The sequence below is a fragment of the Anabas testudineus genome, chromosome 22 (assembly GCF_900324465.2).
Source record: "Anabas testudineus chromosome 22, fAnaTes1.2, whole genome shotgun sequence".
Lineage (NCBI taxonomy): Eukaryota > Metazoa > Chordata > Actinopteri > Anabantiformes > Anabantidae > Anabas > Anabas testudineus.
Window position 1 is genome coordinate 13,277,815 of NC_046630.1, and position 20,173 is coordinate 13,297,987.

General features: G+C 39.0%; 3 protein-coding genes across 3 annotated transcripts; 1 reads left to right on the top strand and 2 right to left on the bottom strand.

The window, feature by feature from the left end:
* The first annotated feature begins 10,007 nt into the window (after nucleotides 1-10,007).
* LOC113148269 (ubiquitin-conjugating enzyme E2 G1-like) lies at nucleotides 10,008-12,792 on the top strand. The gene is made up of 6 exons (XM_026339902.1): nucleotides 10,008-10,230; nucleotides 10,756-10,858; nucleotides 10,944-11,041; nucleotides 11,210-11,388; nucleotides 11,606-11,716; nucleotides 11,840-12,792. Exons 1-5 carry the CDS (start codon nucleotides 10,188-10,190, stop codon nucleotides 11,690-11,692), a joined length of 510 nt encoding a protein of 169 aa, XP_026195687.1. The 5' UTR covers nucleotides 10,008-10,187; the 3' UTR covers nucleotides 11,693-11,716; nucleotides 11,840-12,792.
* A 121-nt stretch (nucleotides 12,793-12,913) lies between these two features.
* Nucleotides 12,914-16,979, bottom strand: arpc3 (actin related protein 2/3 complex, subunit 3). The gene is made up of 7 exons (XM_026339901.1): nucleotides 16,847-16,979; nucleotides 16,323-16,422; nucleotides 15,736-15,812; nucleotides 14,996-15,064; nucleotides 14,672-14,798; nucleotides 13,507-13,601; nucleotides 12,914-13,143 (listed from the first exon to the last, which is right to left on the bottom strand). The coding sequence occupies exons 1-7, from the start codon at nucleotides 16,850-16,852 to the stop codon at nucleotides 13,081-13,083; spliced, it is 537 nt and encodes a 178-aa protein (XP_026195686.1). The 5' UTR covers nucleotides 16,853-16,979; the 3' UTR covers nucleotides 12,914-13,080.
* A 41-nt stretch (nucleotides 16,980-17,020) lies between these two features.
* gpn3 (GPN-loop GTPase 3) lies at nucleotides 17,021-19,828 on the bottom strand. The gene is made up of 8 exons (XM_026339900.1): nucleotides 19,665-19,828; nucleotides 19,418-19,526; nucleotides 18,492-18,659; nucleotides 18,208-18,332; nucleotides 17,953-18,068; nucleotides 17,680-17,770; nucleotides 17,466-17,594; nucleotides 17,021-17,374 (listed from the first exon to the last, which is right to left on the bottom strand). The coding sequence occupies exons 1-8, from the start codon at nucleotides 19,710-19,712 to the stop codon at nucleotides 17,309-17,311; spliced, it is 852 nt and encodes a 283-aa protein (XP_026195685.1). The 5' UTR covers nucleotides 19,713-19,828; the 3' UTR covers nucleotides 17,021-17,308.
* Nucleotides 19,829-20,173: the final 345 nt, after the last annotated feature.

The following is a 20,173-nucleotide window of genomic DNA, read 5'->3' on the forward strand; positions in this document are numbered from 1 at the left end:
TCATGGTGCTCCATTTTTCCTCACCCTGCGCCAAGGGCAAACAGTGGGATTATGCAGGTCTACTTCATACGTGGCAGACGTACGTAAAAATGGAGTTCGCCAAATCACTTTGCATTTATTTTAAACTGCTGTGAGCAGCAGTGGGGAACATACAGAACTAGCCGGGAGCTTGATATGACAAAAGTCCAGCGTATCACAACTTCATTTTTGTTTTGGCAAACATTTTTATTGGTAATAAAAATGCACTCACTTTAATTAAGTTCATTTCTGAGATCTGTGGATGCTGCAGCATTGCTAAAAACAAGTTAAATGGTATACGCTGGGGAAAAATGCAAATGTATAATTGATGCTCAAAGATTCATCCACATTTGCCATTTACAAATTGACTTTCAAACTTTGACCTGAGCGTACCTGTAGTACCATAGTTTTGCGCTCGCTTTCAGTTTTACCTCCCAGTGCAGTGGCAGATAATCGAGTTAAAGCCTAACTGTTGGCATTCCTACCTCATCAGACGTGTCACTGTGTTCCCTGAACTCATCAGTCACTTTGGCAAATACAGTGTTTCCAGGAACAGAAAGGAAAATGTGGAAAAAGTCTAGTCTGCTATCAAATGCAAATATGGAAGAGAATTTAAAGTGCTCGATGTGTGCAGAGATATGGGCCCTCAGTGACACCAGTAACTACTCTGAAATGCAGTGTCTTTCAAAGTTTATTCTTTGTTCATTTTTTATTGTCAGGCAAAAACGGGATGCAGCCACTTTTTTTTTATCATAATACAATATTATCACAATCTAAAGAATTTACATCCTAAACACCATAAATAAGTAAACATGCACGCATGAGATTTCAACCATCATTTAAATCATCTCTCCCATGCCTTCAGTCTAGCAACATAAAGCAGGTTTATGTTAATGATTCTTCACATAAATGTAATATCCCAGTCTCTGATTGCTTATGAGTAAAATCGAATTGAGTCTAATCAAATAAAAGGAGGGCAGTTAAAACATTGTTAAGAGGAGGATTAGACGGTGGATGGGCTTTTAGTTAAATCCATAAGTCCTGAAATTGATGAGAGATGATGAGTAAAGACGCCATCTGCTTAGGAAGGATGCCAGTGAATGATAGATCACAGGTCAGACTCGTCGCGGCGTGTCACTGCGTGTACAAGCACTGCAATCAAATGTTGTCCACTGGAAATTCTGTCCTAACTTTTGACCTATTGGTAAATGGATTGTGGTGTCGATATAAAGCAGTAGGGGAAATGGGACTTTTTAATCAGTTCACATCTTTTTTAATATAGTAGTCACAATAACATTTATCTTATTCATAATGACAGCAACATGCAGCAGGATTGCGCCAAACAGACAGTCTAGATATCTTACCATTACAGATAGCTGCATGTGTTGATTATGGCAAGAATGAGGTATTCCCTGGACACAGCTTTCCATTAATCATATCCTGTGAAGTAATGTTTAAAACTAGAGAGACACCGCTGACAGTGTAACATTAATCTGTCTTGGCCTTCATTATGGTCTTTCTCTATTTGCATTGATTGGCTGCAGAAAATAAATGTGGGCACGGTGAAAAAGAAAAAGAGAGACTGTGTTTGTGAGGGAGCAAATGAGGGCTGGGAAAAGAGACAAAGACAGGTATGTAAGCATTAGAAAAACTGCAAAAGACAAAGAGTTTCGAAGTGAAAGGGAATCAAACGCAATGCATTCAGCCAGATAATGATCCAGGTTAAACACAGATTTGGCCCTCATCCAGCTCCTCCTGGTCACGGGGAGGTCAAGCAGCATGCCGCATCCAGCGGCAGAAGAGAAATGTAGGATAGACTCTTAAATGGCCCAGTTCCTCCCCTTCCAGCCACTACAGAGTGATGACGGCCTTGTCTGAGATAAAGGCCGACCCATTGGTCTGATTTGTGGCCGGTGGGGCAATTTCAATACCCGTCTTTGGCTTGATAGATGAGGCCCCTGTTTGATAAAGGGCCAATTTGCCACGGGGCCAATAGGGATGAAATTGCAGTGGTCGCCTTTATTTTGTCCTCTCCTCAATCCACAGCAAAACAAGGCTGAGTGGAAAGAACCGAGCGATGCAAAGTAGGCACAGTAAAAACAGAGCTGGGTGGAATATTGCTGTTTTACTTGTGGCAAACACTGCGGCTGTCTTTGATCACTAGAACACATCCTGGTTGTTTAAACAGCCACAGTCAGATGTCAAAGAATAAATAAAAATGGCTTTGGGTGAGGACCAGGCTGCTCTACAGTACAGATGGAATATTAACTATGCCAATCGATACGCTCAGTTCAACTGCAGCAAAGTAAGACACTAAAAAGATCCACTTCAGCTGCCTGCTGGTGCTCGCTCTGGACAGCTGTTAATGACAGGTGAGGAGAAGTGTCAAAGTCAGGCTAACAATCAGGAATCTACAGATTTGATATCTAGTCTATTCTAACAGTGAGCTGCAGAGTGGTGAGTACACCCACCATTACAGCTGAAGGACCCAGATCAAACTCCTGGATTTCAAATTGCGCTGAAAGCACGAGTGCCCTGGCTGAACACTCTGGAGAAATGTATAGTCTGGAGGCTGCATATGTATCTGTTCAATTTTAAGAAGTCAAGCATCCAAAATTGCCAAAAGCCTTTGGGATCACAATCCACTTCTTTGTTCAGTGAATGTCTCTGTAGTAATTAGGACTATATGTGTTTTAACTGGTGGAATTGAGGACAAGGAACTGTGGTAGGACACTTTAATGTCATGCTTCATGTAAGCGTGCTGGGCACTTCACCGTATGTGAAATAAATAGATGTGAAGCCACACATACACAGATACAACACCACCTGCTCTACCTATCCAAATGTGCAAATGTGCAAATCATTTCTCGGGGCACACCATCAACAGGTGTTGAGAGCATGAAGAAGATGGCCGACAAAGTTTTGACGTGTGAGGTAGAGTTTGCAGTTGATGCTCAAAAAAGAAAAACAATAACATACAAACAAACAACTATTTATCTATTACTACCTGGCATCTGTTGGCTCTTTGTCCATCAGATTTACATAATGAACTAACAATTTAATATTTTTTATTATTTTATTTCACATTTATTTTCACATACTTATATATTTCTAACCACTTGTTACTTTTAGTTGATTGATTGTGCTGCTCTGCTGATTTGCTAACTAGTTGTCCATTGTTATACTGTAGAAACACAGTATGCATACATAATTGTCTAATCAAATCATAATTTTGTCAGATGTGTTGATTTACTCCACAATCTATCCACATATGTCTTGAAATACCCTTTTGTCAGTAATCACCGCTCCACTTGGTTTGGGAGTAATCACAGAAAAATAGGGGAGAGCTCTGATTGGATGAATCGCATTCACAAGTCAAATGTATTGACTGTGTGGGAAATAAAAACACATTTTAGAATAAAACGAGTGATAAAAAGCGTTCAGAGATATACCACACATCGACTGGAAGTGTCAACAACAAGAAGTGCTACATTGCAATAAGAATTAGGATGTGATATTTGAAGATGTGATATTAAAAAGGTTCATTTTTGGCGGATGTGTACAGTCCTTGACAATACATCGAATGCTGATGCTCTGATGAAAGAGGCAAAATGCAATCATGCCAATCCTTGTTCTGATTGTACCACCTGTGTTCAGCTCACACATGTTACACAATAATAAATCAAAATTCAGCTTCTCAGACATCGGATTATTGGTTAACCTTGTTTCTGCCTCCCGACTCTCATTGCACTCTCGCCGCGCGCTCTAAAACATCTGTGAGTTTTATGGAATTGGTCATTGAGCCTGTTTCGGAGCAAATAACTCATAGGACGTGCGGAGAATTGGTTTTCACTGAAAAAAAAAAAAGAGGAATACCTTGGAACAATCATTACAGCTAAAACGTGCATCCATTAAAAACGGCAGTAAATGTAAAATATCTTATATCATCTTCGCCATTAACATGGATTTGATCTAAAACACCAGCAGGAGAAAGAATAAAAGAGAGGCCTTTCATTCAAGATCAATGGTACTCGTGCACCCTGGAGCTTTTCTCCACAAAACCAGTTGGGATAAGACATAATCATACTTTTGCCAAAAGTAGATTAATATATCAAAGTGTAAAGCTCTTTCAGGGGCATATTAAACTAATTTTACACAGCCAGCGTCTCTTTCAGCCCATTCGTGTGAATGAATGATCTCTGTTAGATGTTGCATTATCCAGGCCAATCTTGTTTTCATCCTGTAATCTTGTTCTGTTAATCAATTCTGTTTTCCTCTGTGTCATAGCTTGCTGTGTACCCGTATAAGTGAATAAATAGGAACATTGATGAACACTGAACACACGAAGCCTCTCATTTGTGGCCACCAACTGAGACGACAATCAGGACAGCAGCTATTCCTGGTCACAAGCCTGAGGGGGGCCTGTGTCTATTACTTTACCAGACGCTGTTCAGCAATAGGGCAGTTGGTTTTTAGAAGCACACGGGGGCAAGTGTTGTCCTGGTTTTTTTCGCAGTATGTATTTACTGTGGTGGTCCTGCACTGAAATGTCAGCAGGCAATAAAAAACACATCAGCAGTGTATTTTGCATACAAGTGTATTCATTTGTTTTCTAAGAGGTAGTGTGTGTCACATTCTGAGCCATCATTTCTCTCAAATTAAAAAGTCAGGCGTCAGATGTAATCATTGTTGCTTACAAGCACTGGCTTTTTAATCCTTTTGGGTGGCAAAGGCTTAAAGACAAAGCAAAGTCTGCTTGTAACGCCTCGTCCCGGGCTGTGCTGCGGAAGAATTGTGAGCAGCGTAACCCAAGAGTGATTGTTTTAATGCTCTGGCTGCTTAAATTAACACAGCTGGCCAATGCAAAGCAGTTAGAGATGTGAAAACAAAAGTCACCCATCTTTCCTCTCAACGATGTTTTTCTTTTAAGATTTCTGCGAATGCTGGGAAAACCGCTGCACAATTATAATTGTGCTGTAATATGGAAAGGCAGGGTGAAATTGGAACTCTGAGTGTGATGTGTCACGCGAACAGAGACAAAATTAGATTTATTTACCAGCCATTTATTAATCATTTTGACTGGCCCACTAATTTCCGGGCAGACCAGGGGGGTTGAGGGGGTGTTTGTGAGGGATGAGTGCATTTAAATCAAAGCAGGATGTAATCAGCCATGCAGGGTGTGGAGCTGTCCCTGGAGGATTTAATACTCCATTATTTAAAACAGGGTGTATCAATGTGAAAATAAAACACACAGTGACAAGAGTTACACAGAGGTGTCGAACATCAACCAAGCAGAAATGGCCAAATTTGGGATTTTACAGTGATTCTTATATTTGTTTTGCTTAAATAACATTTAAGTAACTTTTCTCTCAAAGTGTGCCTCTTCTCTAAAGCTGTAGTGCACACAGAAAGCCATCACATTGTTTCAGCCTAAATAAAGATCAGATGCCTAAAAATCTAGTCTAAAGCTCTGCTGACTGTGTTCTTCTCATTCTAATTGCCCAAATATAGTGAATAATTATTGCGTGTTGGAGGATAATGAGCCTGTGAGCCTGCGCCCATGGTAAATCATTCTAATGTGTAGTCGTCATGGACAGAATAACAGGGGAGCTTGTTATTCTGGAAATGTAGAAAAGCTGTTCTGTGACTGCAAGAGCAGCTCCTTAGATGATCTGGAAGGATGCAGGAGGTGGGAAGGGATGCTCATATCTCACACCTTTACGTCATGGGAATCACTGGCGGTTGCAATGGGATGCGCTCTGGTGTGTTTGTCTATAAAGATAACAGAATCGCATTTATAGACACTTCAGATAAGTGAGTAAACCCAAACAATTCAATCATTGGGGCTGAAGGTTGTAATCTTCAATTGATCTGTATTTGAAGATGGGGAAACTTTCCAGTGAATATGTGGGTCACACTGCCATCTGTTGGAGGGTAACATCAAACTACTTACACATGTTGCACTAATAGATGTGTGTATTCCCCATAAAAGGAAGTGAAGTTCTGTAAATACGTTTAAAAACCACCGTGATGCTGTTGGAGAGATGCATCTGATAAAGACGAATGATCAAAATGATTCGGGCATTTCCCTCTTTTGGCTACAAACCAAACCCGTGGCAACACGCAAGAACAAGCTCCACCACTGTGACACCCACAGCGATTAAAACGCACACGCTGACAAAGAGTCAGTGATAAAAGCAAAGATGGAATTCAATCAGGATTCTGTGCAGGTAGAAAAAAAATCCAGGGGGCAGCCATCAAAAGCTCCAACTTCAAAACCAAACAATCCCCAAGGCGCAGTGAGCTGCTTCTATGAGTAATGAATTAATACTTTATGTGTTTTGTGCTCCGATAGTACTACATGTGAAAGCAATTAATGATTGATGTGGTTAAAGTTCAAATTAAAAGCATTGACGCTGTAAATAGAGGCTGTTTGTCCAAAGGGTTCTCCCACAGTTATTCTAACAAAGATTGAAGAGACATGAGAGACAAGCTTCATATCCGAGGCTTTAATTGACTCATTCCTTCATTTAGTTTCTCACAAAATTCAAAATCTGCACTGGTCCAAGAAAAAAACTGGACTGCCTGCAACAGCTTGTTCCAGCCAGTCACTGCTAACCTTTCTTTACAACTATATCCCAATACCAAGACAGTGAGTAATCCCACTGGCTCTCAGTGGAATAGGAGTAACAACTGTTTTGCTAATTGCTTTAGCACCATGACATCACTTTCTGCCACAGCACTATTTTGGCATTTCTTGTCCTCATCCACCAAGATGAATTACAAGCTGAATCACCAGTGGCTTTCTTTGTAGGATCAGCTGTTAAACTGTGGTATCTTTCGACAACATACAACACACATATAGACACAAACCTTCTGAAGATTTCAGCAGTTCAGAGGATCACAGGTGACACTGTGGAGCATGCACACACATTAAACAGATGGCACATGACGCTGTTTATGTGATACGCGGGACAGACTGTGAAATGTAGGTTTTCAGGCTGCATGTGTCCGAAGAAAATGTTTGAAAATCAATTGTGTTTGAAAGCCAGCATGAAATGGCCATCTGTTAAGTGGCCCCTGGATCTGACAAGATCTATGTTCAATTAGGCTGACACAAGCAAAAATAACTTAAGTTATTGCTCAGAGTCACCACGTGATATTTGTCATCAGAAGTGTACGACATTTCAAGGGGAAACATACTAATTGTATATCTGATTTTTAACTTTCAGTCTGCCAAAGGTACAATACACATGTCCTTTACAACCAGGTCTAATCTTCTATTTCATTTCAAATTCTCAAGTAAAGACGTGTAGGTCGGCAACTCCTTCACTTGACTTCACACTCTAGGTTAAAACAATGTCAATACCATACTCAAATTTGGTTTAGACCTTGGAACAGCAATGAGACAGCTCTAATCGATGCAACAAATGTCCTGCTATTAGCCACTGACCAAGGTTTTGTGTCTTTTCTCCCTGTGGTTTCAGTGCAGCCTTTGATAAAATGCAAACAGACAAATGCATGCAGCATTTTTAACGTCATAATACTATATCATGGCCTAATGACACAGCATTTTAATAGCATCATTACCTAATGCAAATGAGACCAGCATATATGCAAAAAGCGTAGCTTCTGTCTCATGCTGGTGGTACTGTTAAAACTCAAAGTTAAGACCCCATTTCCCAAAAGCCTCATTACATTGTGTTATAAAATAGAAGTTTTTACATTGTCCCCCTCGAGTAATCGTCGGCATCTTTGTTTTCCTTTATTTCTAGCTGAAGATACATTTGTACACTTTTTAATCCAATTTTTAAAAGCATTCGTTTTGTTTGTACGTTGCCCAATGAGGCAAATGGTGGAAGTTCAAACTGTCCAAAACCATAAAAAGACTGCGCTATTGAATTCCTAAATAAAAGAATTGTTTAGATCTATATTCCACATGACAGTGTCACAGGCAAAAAAAGGTATTTTTGTGGTGTTGACACTGGGTTTTCTAACGTATACTGTATAACTATTTGAATTTAGAATGAGATCAGATTGCATCTGTGCGCCAGACTAAAACCACAAGATGCGTTTCTTAAATTAAAGGTGACAGCCACCCTCAAGACCAACCCAAGAAGACGCTCGTCCTGATCCAAATTTGATTAAGAAGCTGCCTTTACTCTCCATCTATGATGGGCGCCTGTGGGCAATAAACAAACAAGTCAGTAAAAGACCTGAGGGTGAGAGGAGTTCATCCAGGGGGGAGTCAGAGGTTGTCGGAGAGGAGCTGCACAGATATATGAAGTTAACTGTGGAGGGCCAGGATTCAAATGAGTTCAAGATAATGATATTTAGTGTGGGTATGTTGTACATTTCACTGCTGTCAGGCAGGAAATGAAATAAATTGTTGATATTTTTGAGGATAAACTGGTACTTTACCATTTGTTGCACAACATTATGGTAGAATGAAAGTTGCAATAATACAGATGGTGATGGTGAATATCAAGAATAAATTAGAAGTTGAGAGTGGTGGTATTAAAACTATAATTAAATCTGGTAAATTAGAAAACGAAGACTGTAAAACAGGGCTGAATGTAGGTGTCAGAAGATGGAGATATCAAACATATACAATTTGTAAGTATATTTTCATACAAGCCAGATGAGTAAGACAGGGACTATATTTAAAGGAAACCTAATGTGTAATAAATTAGGAAAACTTATTTATCACACTTACCTTTTGCTAGGCAAACTGCTTAAGTCAATACAAAGCTGAAGGAAAATCATTCAAGTAATAAATTATGTTAGCACTGGGGTCTTTGAAAGAGTAGATGATGTAGTGGTAAATGTCAAGGACCAAAAAAATACTGTTTTTCCATTTTAAAAGCAGGAAAGGGTGTCATATAAAGTTAATACAGGCTGCAATTTTTAAGATCACAGAGAGGACAGTAAACGTTTACAAGCTGCACAACTGAAGTCAGTTTAGAGCAGTCACATGCAGTTTATGTAAATTTTCACTATGTGTTAAAACAGTAAAAGCTGGGAGAAAACAGATACAAGGGTATTAAACTGTAATGTGTGACTTGTACACTGCTATTCCCTGACAGTATCACCACATTACATGACATCAAGATACATTAGTCTTATGTTCACCCAGAGAAAGTAAAGAAAGCAGCTGCTTTGTGAGTACAACAAGTTAAAGAGCTGGGATAGAATGAGATGGAGAAAGGTCACACAACCTGCAGGCCCAGAATAAAAGATTTATTAGTCCTAGAGAAGATAACGAATGGCGACGGAGGAAATGCAAATGATAGGGTTATAGTAGGGCCACAAAAAAGACTGCACCAGCAGATGTTTATAAGTTGATTTGCAGTACGTTTTATTAAGACTGTGTAGACCAGGCTGTTGTCAGAGGGGTCATCAGTCATAGTTGTCAGGGTAACACCAGTCAAAGTTAATCTGGAATTTTCATGTTTGATTTTATTCAGTCAACTTTAAGTATTTTTTTATAACCACGTGTGTACTTGAAGCCTTATTGGCAGTATCAGAATATAGAAAATGGGAATTTTTATAAATTTATAGCAGTTTAAACAAGTTTTAAGGCAAAACTACTGCAATCCGCTGTAAATATTTAAGGTTTCCCAAGAGTGGCCTTTAGGAGTTTAATGTAAAAGCATGAGGAAATGTGTAGTGTCCTCTACGAACAGCTAGAGGCGTTAATACAGTAATGGGGATATGAGCTGCAGCAAAAAAGTGACACGAAGAAGAAATTGAACGCCGTGGGTAAATGTATGCCCTGAACAGCCCCTTATAGGCTCCACTTCTTTGCCTAGTTGTTGTGAAAATAATAACAGAACAATATCCCTACCATGGCTGTGAACTCTGACCTTGCATTTGATTAAACTGGAGAACCTTAATCGGCACAGTACACGTCCACCACACAGAGAGGCAGCGAGCTTTACCTGAAAGATGCCGCTGTGGGCGTAAAGGGAACAGGTCCAGCTCCCACTCACTTCAGTGCTTTTTTCCTTTTCACTCATGTTGTTGCTGTTGACAGACGCAGCGACTGAGGAGAAAACGTGGACGGGACCCTTCACTGTCTTTGCCCGATGTTTCATGTGATCTTATTGAGAGTTAGTTAATACAAGTAGCGTCAACAGACTTAAAAAAATAAAGGAAACTTAAGTAAAATGACGGAACAGTCCTCGTTGTTGCTGCGTAAACAGTTAGCAGGTAAGTTAGCTAATTGGTGCTACCGAATCTGCATTTGATTTTACTGTAACTTCATTTAAATATAACGTTAACCTTGATCACATTGTCGGACACGCCAAAGCCATAACTTTGTGTAGGTTTGCAGCCGTGGTGTGAGCCCAGCAGTGGCAACAAAGTGGAAATCACGTGTGTGAGTGTGCTACACAGCTGTTAGCTAACATGACTGGAAGGCTAGCTGTTGCTCAACAGCCAGTTGTGTTAGTGAAGATGTTTCCAAATCGCTACAGAGGCCAGTGTGTGTGTGTGTGTGTGTGTGTGTGTGTGTGTGTGTGTGTGTGTGTGTGTGTGTGTGTGTGTGTGTGTGTGTGTGTGTGACTCTTTATCTTTAAATAAAGGCCCCTCATATTGCTAGTAATATGTGTTGCTATAGTTATATTGATTTAACTTCTGTCTCACTGTATATTGACATAATATATATGTATGATAAAGTCCTGTTAAACTGTTTCATAAATAATTTCTTCAGATTAATTCTGTCCTCACTTTCAGAGCTCAACAAGAACCCAGTGGAAGGATTTTCCGCCGGTCTTGTAGATGACGATGACATCTATCAGTGGGAAGTGGTCGTTATTGGACCTCAGGACACGTTATTGTGAGTAAAATTGTTATTATTTCCCCCTTTAATTCCCTTAACATGTCACTGTAGATCCTAACTCCATGTTGTTTCTCAATCGCAGTGAAGGGGGTTTCTTCAAAGCCACATTAACTTTTCCTCATGACTACCCCTTGAGGCCTCCAAAGATGAAGTTCATCACAGAAATCTGGCATCCAAATGGTAAGGATCAACATCCCGGTGCAGTGTATCTGCCGCTACACTTTTATAAATAAAGTTAGTAAGTCTCTCACCCAGCACTTACATTGAAATGTACTACGTTTGCGACAACCGCAAAATATTTGTCTGTTATTATGCTGAAGTTCTTTGCTAATACTTGTTTTCTATTAGTGGCAAAAAATGGCGATGTTTGCATCTCCATCCTGCATGAACCTGGTGAAGACAAGTATGGGTATGAGAAGCCTGAGGAGCGCTGGCTGCCAATTCACACAGTGGAGACTATCATGATTAGTGTTATATCTATGTTGGCAGACCCCAATGGAGACTCTCCTGCCAACGTGGATGCAGCTGTAAGTACCTTCTGTCACACATCAGGATGCTACCACTCTGGGTTTTGTCTTGGTCCTCAGAAAGTAAAGTTAATTAAACAAACTGAAGTAAGGTTTGATTAATTTCAAAATGATCTTGTGATTGGAACTGTCTGTGAGAAATGTGAGGTCACGAAGAAATACAGCAGTGGAAATAGAGGAGTGGGAGTATTGAGGTTTTGTATGTTATTACTTGCAGAAAGAGTGGAGGGAAGATCCTACAGGAGTATTTAAGAAGAAGGTGGCACGCTGTGTGCGGAGGAGTCAAGAGATGGCTTTTGACTGAGGCCACACTTCAGTCGTCAACACAGTAAGTATAAACCTATGAAGAGCGTACTGAGACATACGAAGTTGTTTGTTTCATTTGTGTATTAGTTTTACTCAGGTTCAAACCGTTAAAAACTGAACTGAGGTGTACATTTTGTTTCTGCAGATGGGATCTGACAACTGGTTAAAGAGTCCGCTCTGATCATGGGACAGAGACTTATCAACACCAAACAGTTGGCCGAAAAAGCAAAATACTAACACGAAAATGTTTTATAAACCCATTAACACTTCAGTACCATCGGCTGTTTAGTTTGAACGGTCACATATTTCTCTTAAGTTTTTCCTTTCTTGCAGTTTGAAATTGGTTGTTGATATATATTGATTCATATTTTTGAATGGCAGCAGCAGCACTCTTGCTGCTGAAAGTTCCCATTTAATTTTTTTTATCATCGCTTACACAAGATGCTCTTTCTGGCCATGCGTCAGCATTTTATTCACAAGATAGTGAATTATACAGCTTATTACTTTTTTCCTGTATGTACATACTCAGCAGATTTCTGAAGAAAACAGCCTTTGCAATATATGCACCGTTTTCTAAATTTAGTTTACCTATATTACCTATTTATTTAGAGTGAGACTACTTTAAAATACATATAGTCTCTTTTGGATCCCTTTCTTTTTATTTTCAACCTGCTACACTGAGCCATCCAGTCTGTTGTTTAATTGATTATGCAATTTTGGAGTATTTACAGTTATTAAAGAAATGGAGACACAGACACTGGCTTTCCTTTCCTGCATGTCTGTTGTTCGGCGGAGAGCTTGAGGGGGAAACTTTACACCTGGCGCACCCTTTGAACAAACCAAAGAGTACACACACAATGATTTTATAAGGAATGTGATATATTTAGATATCTAAAAATATTAGCCGTATGTGTCTGTCAGTGCACATGAAGACAAAGTGCATCTACTTTCAGATATCACCCACAGAACAATCTCCAGATCAAGTGGTGAAAAGGGGCAATTTTCAAGCCTAGAAAGAGCACTATAGAGTAATAGTATCTACTTTTGAGGTCAGTGACATAATGTGAAAGGACACAATAAACTCAGTGTGGACATTAACTGATTTGGTTTTTACCTCTTTATGACTTCTACAGCTCACTGAAATATACATTTTCAGATTTTACATCATTTAGAGCTACTGAATATACACTGAATGTAAATAAGGACAAAGCAAGGTACATTCCTTTCTGAACTCCATGATTGCTTTATTGAAGCACCAGCTCAACATGGCCAACATCAAGACAAAGACATATCCTTTAACTCATTATAAAATATTTTCCCATCTCATCCAAACAATAATCCATCCATCTTGCAGATGTTTAATAGAAACTGTGGGTCCTGTGTTTTTCACTGTCCAGGAGCAGACAGACTTTTGTTCATGAACTGCTTCTTGACAAAGCACACCCACCACTGAAAGAAACAAATGTCCGTTAAGAAAAGACTGAAGCAAATGGGGCAATACAGTTTTCTGGTCACATGACAAATGTATTATGTACTGTATATGTGTATGTATGCCATTATGTTGCACATACACTACATTTAGTGTGCTGCACACTCTATATTTACAGTTCCAGATGTGAGCAGCAATCTGCATATAGCTGTTTAAGCAGCTATATTTAGATTTTCTCTCAGTATCTAAGTTTCATTTCCCATTACAACTTAAACCACATTGGATGTAGTTAACACAAATGCATCAGAGTTGGCGACAGCCTGGTGCAAGCATTATGTACATATAAAGCTGAAGTGATGTCATTTAAAATACTCTTCACTTACTTTGCTGGGTTTGTCTGTCTGTGGGTCGAACACACGTTCACATAGCCTCAAGCCAGTCTCCTGGCGGATCTGCTGGAGATATGCCCTCATAGTCTCTGGAAAAGGTTGCAGAGCCAATATTATAACAACCATCAGTTACGGTTTAGATAAATACACTATTATACGAAGAAAGTGATATCATAGCTTAAAATGGACAGTGGGAACCTTAAATTGTTAACCTTTTACCCTTAATATTATTTCTTATTAATTATTTATTAGGGTCTCTTTTAGCTTTTGGGACCAGTGGAAGGTCGACTTCCTACCGTACCACTGTAAAAAAAATTTTATGTGCCTGTCAAAACAATAACTAAAGAAATGCAAACATACATATAATCCATAAAAACACAATAAAACGTTGGTATCCAATAAATTCAATTATAAAAAAATTCTGTGTCCCTAAAAATATGAATTATTGTACTATTGATACAATCCAACAATATGCGATATAGGTTTACTATGTAACCAGCTTTTAATCATGGAATAAAGTTTAAGTGTATTTTTGTTTTCTTATTACATGAGGCAGTTACATGAAAAAAAAAATGAATGTGGTGTAGCCAATAATACTGCTTTCTTTAGAAATAGTAGTAGGCCATAGTGAGTTTTAACTTCTCCCAGAAACCAGGGAGAATTTCATCAATACAAGTATAATATGGACATTGTAAAACTAATCTTGCAGTCTTATTCTGGGCTAGCTAAACTCTATTAAAGTCCTATAAAAAAACAGACCATGCTACTGAACTGTTTCCCAAATGAGCCAACACTATTGCTACACTAATGACATTTCATGACTGATGGAGTGACAAAGAAACATTTCCTTGCTGGAGCTATACCTTTTCCCATTTTCCTAATGATAGTTTACAGAAAAAAAGCCAGCAAGCACAAAGCAGCACTTCTACCCGAGATCCTTAGAGCTGAAAGTGCCCTAGTCAGCATTGCTATTTTCGGCAATTCTTTCAGGCTGGGAATTGGATGAAATATAAGAAGGGTACGAGGGAACTGGCACTAATTCTGACTCCGGGGTAATGAAAACTCCCCTTATTCACTGCAACAATCAACAATTTATTCCAGGTAGCCTCATCAGGCAGTCCAGCATGTATTAAATCTTGTTTTTGGTGCCAGCTCTTACCTTCCTCCTGCTTGTTTGCAGGTTTAGCGTACATAGCATTAAGAGGGAAGCCGGGTTCTCCAGGAATGGGAAAGTTTGTGATACCCAGAGTGTACATCTCTTTCTCTCCCTGGCCTCTGGAGCTGCACTGTAAACATAAACCGATGCTAAGGGTTAGATCTGTTTTACAAGCATTCATTTTAACAGGCATTCAAGCTGCCAATTCCTCCCTCTTATATATGAGGCAAAATAATTAATATTTGGTGACTCTTCAAAGTCATCTAGTGGACAGTCAACCAGTATAGACCACCGTGAACGACATACAATAACAAATATAGAATTTACCTTCTGTAGCCTCTTTAGGCACTCAGAAATGTAGAGTGTGACATAGATCAGCGTCCTGTCTGCCTCATTCTGAAAGAAACAATCATAAAATGTACAGTTGCAAGGAAAAGTATGTGAACCCTTTGCAATTACGTGGAGTTTTGCATGAATTGGTCATAAAATGTGCTCTGATCTTCATCTAAGTCACAACAATAGAAAAACACAGTCTGCTTAAAATAATAGTACACAAACATTATATGTTTTCATGTTTTTATTGAACATAACATGTAAACATTCACAGTGCAGAGTGAAAAAAGTATGTCCCATTCACATACTTTTTCTTGCAACTGTAAATGCATTACTAGTTAAAGTAGACTGAAATGTGTACTCTGACTAAAGCACATATGTTTTTGTGATTAGTGCAACAACTCCAGCCACGTCTGATCAGCAAAAGGCTGCATAGTTTTAAATCTGAGGAGAACAGGAAGAAGCAAGCTGGGGCATGTGTCAGGTTTGAGACACAGCGAGAGATGGGGAAGAAAGAAAATCATACAGGAAGTAACATACTTATTTCTCACTCAAACAGCTTAACTGTAAAAATACAATTCTACATCTTTGTGTTTATTTTTCTTATTGGTTAAAAGAAGGAAGCAAAGTTTGAGGTGTACTCAAATGTTTACCTTCTTTAAACGCTGGTCACCCTAAACAAGAGAGAAATGCACGCTGCTAATGAAAATAACAGTAAACAGTAAATGTCTTACCTTGATTTCATAGTTCTTAAAGAAAACATTGGCCTTGAAGTAGTAGATGGCCTCATCAATGATGTCTGAGTCTATGCCTGAAATTGAAAAAAGGTGTCAGTAAATCCAAATGTAAATTTAACAAATATAGGTAATTTAAGCATTTATTAATAGTTGTCAAAACTTCTTCATCAATGCATTAATTATTCTGTTTTAGTTATGTGATGTTTTTAGTTGGTGAAAGCCAAGTTTTGATTTGTGATGCAGGGAGAAATATGCAGAGAAAGAAGTGATGCTGAATCAAATCTTCTGCTCTGTGGATTATGTTTAGATTATACACCAATAATGACTTAATCACGAATTTCCAGACTTTGTAGACAATGAAAAACTGTGTCAGAGAAGTAAATAATGAAGGGTGCACATATGGTTCACTTCAGCCCATATATGGAAGTAAAGCTGAAACATGTACCAGGAACTGAACGCGTCATATGGACAAAACCGACATAAGCAGGTAAACACACTGGAAATAAAACACTTCCCATGTTTATATGTGATCAAGAGTGTTTGGCTCAAATTATAGGTAGACAATAATGCTCACACAGCCTTACCATCTCCTCTGGCCGGTCCCTTGAACTGGGTTTTGAGGGGGAGCAAAGCCATATTCCCCACCAGTCTGGTTTCAGGGACCATCAAGTTTGAATGATACGCCTGAAAACAAGAATAACAAGTTTGCCCGATCCTGAGTTTGTCACCGATTTTCTTCTGGGAAACTGAACGTTACATTTCTGTCAAATGTGTCGCTCAGAGTCTACATCTGTGCTGCTGTGCATCTGAACTGTAGCTAACAAGTGAGCTACAATCATGCCACGCAGTGACGTTATATGTTTAGAGATAACTAAGATAGAAGCATTTCCATCCAAGCAACAGCGGTGAGTTTGTGATTTCTGCCACATCGCTAAATTTTAAGGAAATGCTAACGCGGATAGCCAACTATGCTAACGACTCCTGTCAGCACAGCTAACATTAACTGAGAGGCGATTAAGTCACTCGCTGCAGGGTCTACATAGGCTATTATGCCCCAAACGGACAATCAAAACATGTGCTAGTCAACAATCGTGTATCGTTTACTCACCGGCATATTGAGTGATAAATATCAGTCCTGTTCAGCAAAGAAAAAAAAATACCAGCACCTCAGAACGCGACTTCCGCCTCACCCACCCTTCGACCGTACAGGAAGTGGCTCCATGTCATGCAGTACACCGACCGAGAGAGGGCGCTGGTTTCCCCTCACACACCCGAGCCAGCTGTGCATTTTGGGTTATGTTTTATTTTTTAAAAATATAGCATTTATACATAACAACTCTTTATATTTCCACACTGTCTTAAAATACTTAAACATTAATACACTGCAGTCGCAGATATCTTGCGTCATCAAAACCGCTAAGGCAACAGAAAAAACTTCTAGACATACACATGACGCAAGATATTCATGCTCTTCTGTCTTTCTTCAAATGTCACTTTCTCAGTGTCCTTGCAGTCCCATGCCATTCTTCACGTAGACATGATATCATGTATGTTCGCTTATTAGTGCTCCTCAGCTATCAGATTTGTCTTGAAAAATCGCATCATAATTTAGGTTAGCAGGCTCTTCATCAATCTCCTGTAGAAAAGGATAGAAAAAAAAAACATTAGTTAACAGTTTGAAATGTAAAATGTATTTGTGCTTGTTTTGCTTTTCTTTGTTTCTTTACCTTTGGCTCCTTGAACTCCAGGTCCTCTCCATACTGTATAGAGAAGTCGATGTGTTGCAGTACTATGTTAATACTTTCCTCATCAGTGCAGTCAAAAGGCAGAAATCTCACCATACTGTAGTCATCGATCTAGACACACAGGCATACAATCATTTCAAAATTTAAAATGTTGTTCTCAAAGTAAATGTAATATCAAATCAAGAGCTTCACTTACAAGACCACAGATGGCTTTTGTCAGCTTCTTGAACTTTGTACTTCTGATCGAGTTATCTTCCATCATTGAGTACATGTCTGGGTCCAGGTATCTACAGTAGACAAGAGACAAAACATAATGAATAATAATGAGAATAAAGGCAGAATAATGATGCTGCTTCTTTACTTGTTGGTTTTAGTACTAACATTAAAGTGCATTATTGCTGGAGATTCCTTGTTGACCATATCAGTATATTCAGCATATCTGCACTGCATTAATATAAAAAAAACTTACTTTTCAATTTCCTTCTTTGCTTTGGGACTGAGCAGGTCCATTTTTGTCATGATGTTTACTTGAGGAATTTCCAATGACACCATGGCACTCAGGGCAGCCATGACTCCTGAGATGAACTGCAATTAAAGAAAGGGGAAGATGTGAGACTTCATGTTTACTGTCACTACTACTACTAGTACTACACTATTTATATGCACTTTGTGCTGCAATGAGGTGCATTATTAAATCATCAAAAAAAGATGAAATGACTGTTACCTTAAAAGACTCCACCATGAACTGTGAATCTACCAGGAAGACCCCGCACACCCGAAACTCCCACTGCTGAAGCTGCTCCACAAGCTGCTTCATTACGGGGAGATGTGTATATAGTTCAATCTGACCTGGAAAAAGAAGCCACTTGTCAGAACTGCAGTTGTTATCACTTATCAGCACCAATCAAATCTCTTCGCTTCACCTTATGTCATGTCTAACACTAAGCAAGAACAAAGTGAACCCTCAGTCTTGTGTTGGCTTCAGTATGCATCTGCAACAATGTTTACCTGGGCAGTCAAACAAAATGTAGTCGTCTTCTACATGCCCCAGGCTTTCCTCCAACCAGTCAAAGTTGTTGGCAAAGTACTCCATGCAGAACACCAGGCCTCCATTAGGGCCAAATCTGAGTGATTCGTCCTCCATCACATCATCAACCTGAATGAGCTCACGAATGTCTGGAGGCACAGAAACAATGAGAATGACATGTGGATAACATAAGTATACACAAAAAAACTGTGGCAAATAACAAAGGTTAGCACATGATTCATAGCCACAGAAACACACCCATAAGCACTTTCTATAAATACACTACAATACATAATATAACACGTTCTGTGATCACACCATCCTTTTTATCAGGCAGGAGATCAAAAATTATGTTATGATACTTTCTACATGTAAAAGACCAAGACACCTGGAAAACAACAAATAATATTTCCTTTGCTTTGTGCCACAAGGAATTAGACAAAGGCCAAAAAAAAGGGATGATGACAATGTTGGAGGATTTTGTTTTTCATTGCACATATCCATTATAGTCTAATTCCAGTATGCTGCATTTTCCATGATGATAATTAAAACTGTGCGAGGTTGATATGAAGTAGGTGTTTATAAGTAGTGACATATGACATATATTCAATGTGTACCTTTCAATTTAGAGCTCATAGTGTATATGAAATACATGTTAAGGTGAAAAGTTAAAGCTTGTGATAATAAATGTTGTTTCCATTCATTTGAGTTGATAAAATTTACCTCTACTTTCCGAATTACATGTGAATAAAGACCTGAAAATGCATCTATGCTAAACATGTGCATCTAATAACAAAGAGTATTTGGTTATTTTCTTTTCCCTTAACCTGTGTATGTATACATATGAATGATCCTTGTAATTAAGTGTAATAATCTTTTGGAGAGGGAAAAAGCATGCTGAATTCACCTGCCATGACAGGGTAATCAAAGTGCTCAGCTGCTGGGTCCAGATTGACGACCTGAACTGAGCGGTTTATAGCCTCTGAATGCTTGATCATTGTGGAGCAGTAGGTACTCTGAAAAACAAAAAACAAAAACAAAAGTCGATCAATATATAAACTGATATGATGCTACAGTCTCATGCTTTAGCATAAGTTAGCGCATTAGCTCAACAGCACAGCAAAGCGTTTGTAGCTGAATGGCTGATAACATACCTTACCGCTACCAGCAGGGCCCATCACTAGCTGCGCATAACGAGGCATTTCGCCTCAATGAAAAGACACTATAGTAAAAGAATAAATCCCTTTATTGGCTTTCTACAGCTAGCTTATTTCTTTTTTGGTACTGATGCCGCAGGCCCACTTCTTCGCGTGTTAGGGGAAACGTACGCCTGTTGTAAACTCCACTACTGCCCCCTACTGCTCAGAGTGTGAATTACAATCAAAACAGGGAAACATGCGGTCAGTGCGTGTTTCTGTGCGTATAGAGGTGGAAATATGACCAGCAAAATGTGTTGCTGATTATAATAAAACAGCCAAAGTCTCTCTCTCTCTCTCCTTTATTTAATTTTTATAAATACATAAATAAATGTGCTTCCCACTGGAGGGCGGTAGCACATCTGGTGAGTCGACGTGTACATTCTCAATCCCAGCAGAAGAAGAAACGTGACACAACTAACTGAAAGATAACGCAAAAGTGACGAAACCATAAAACGGATGCAAAA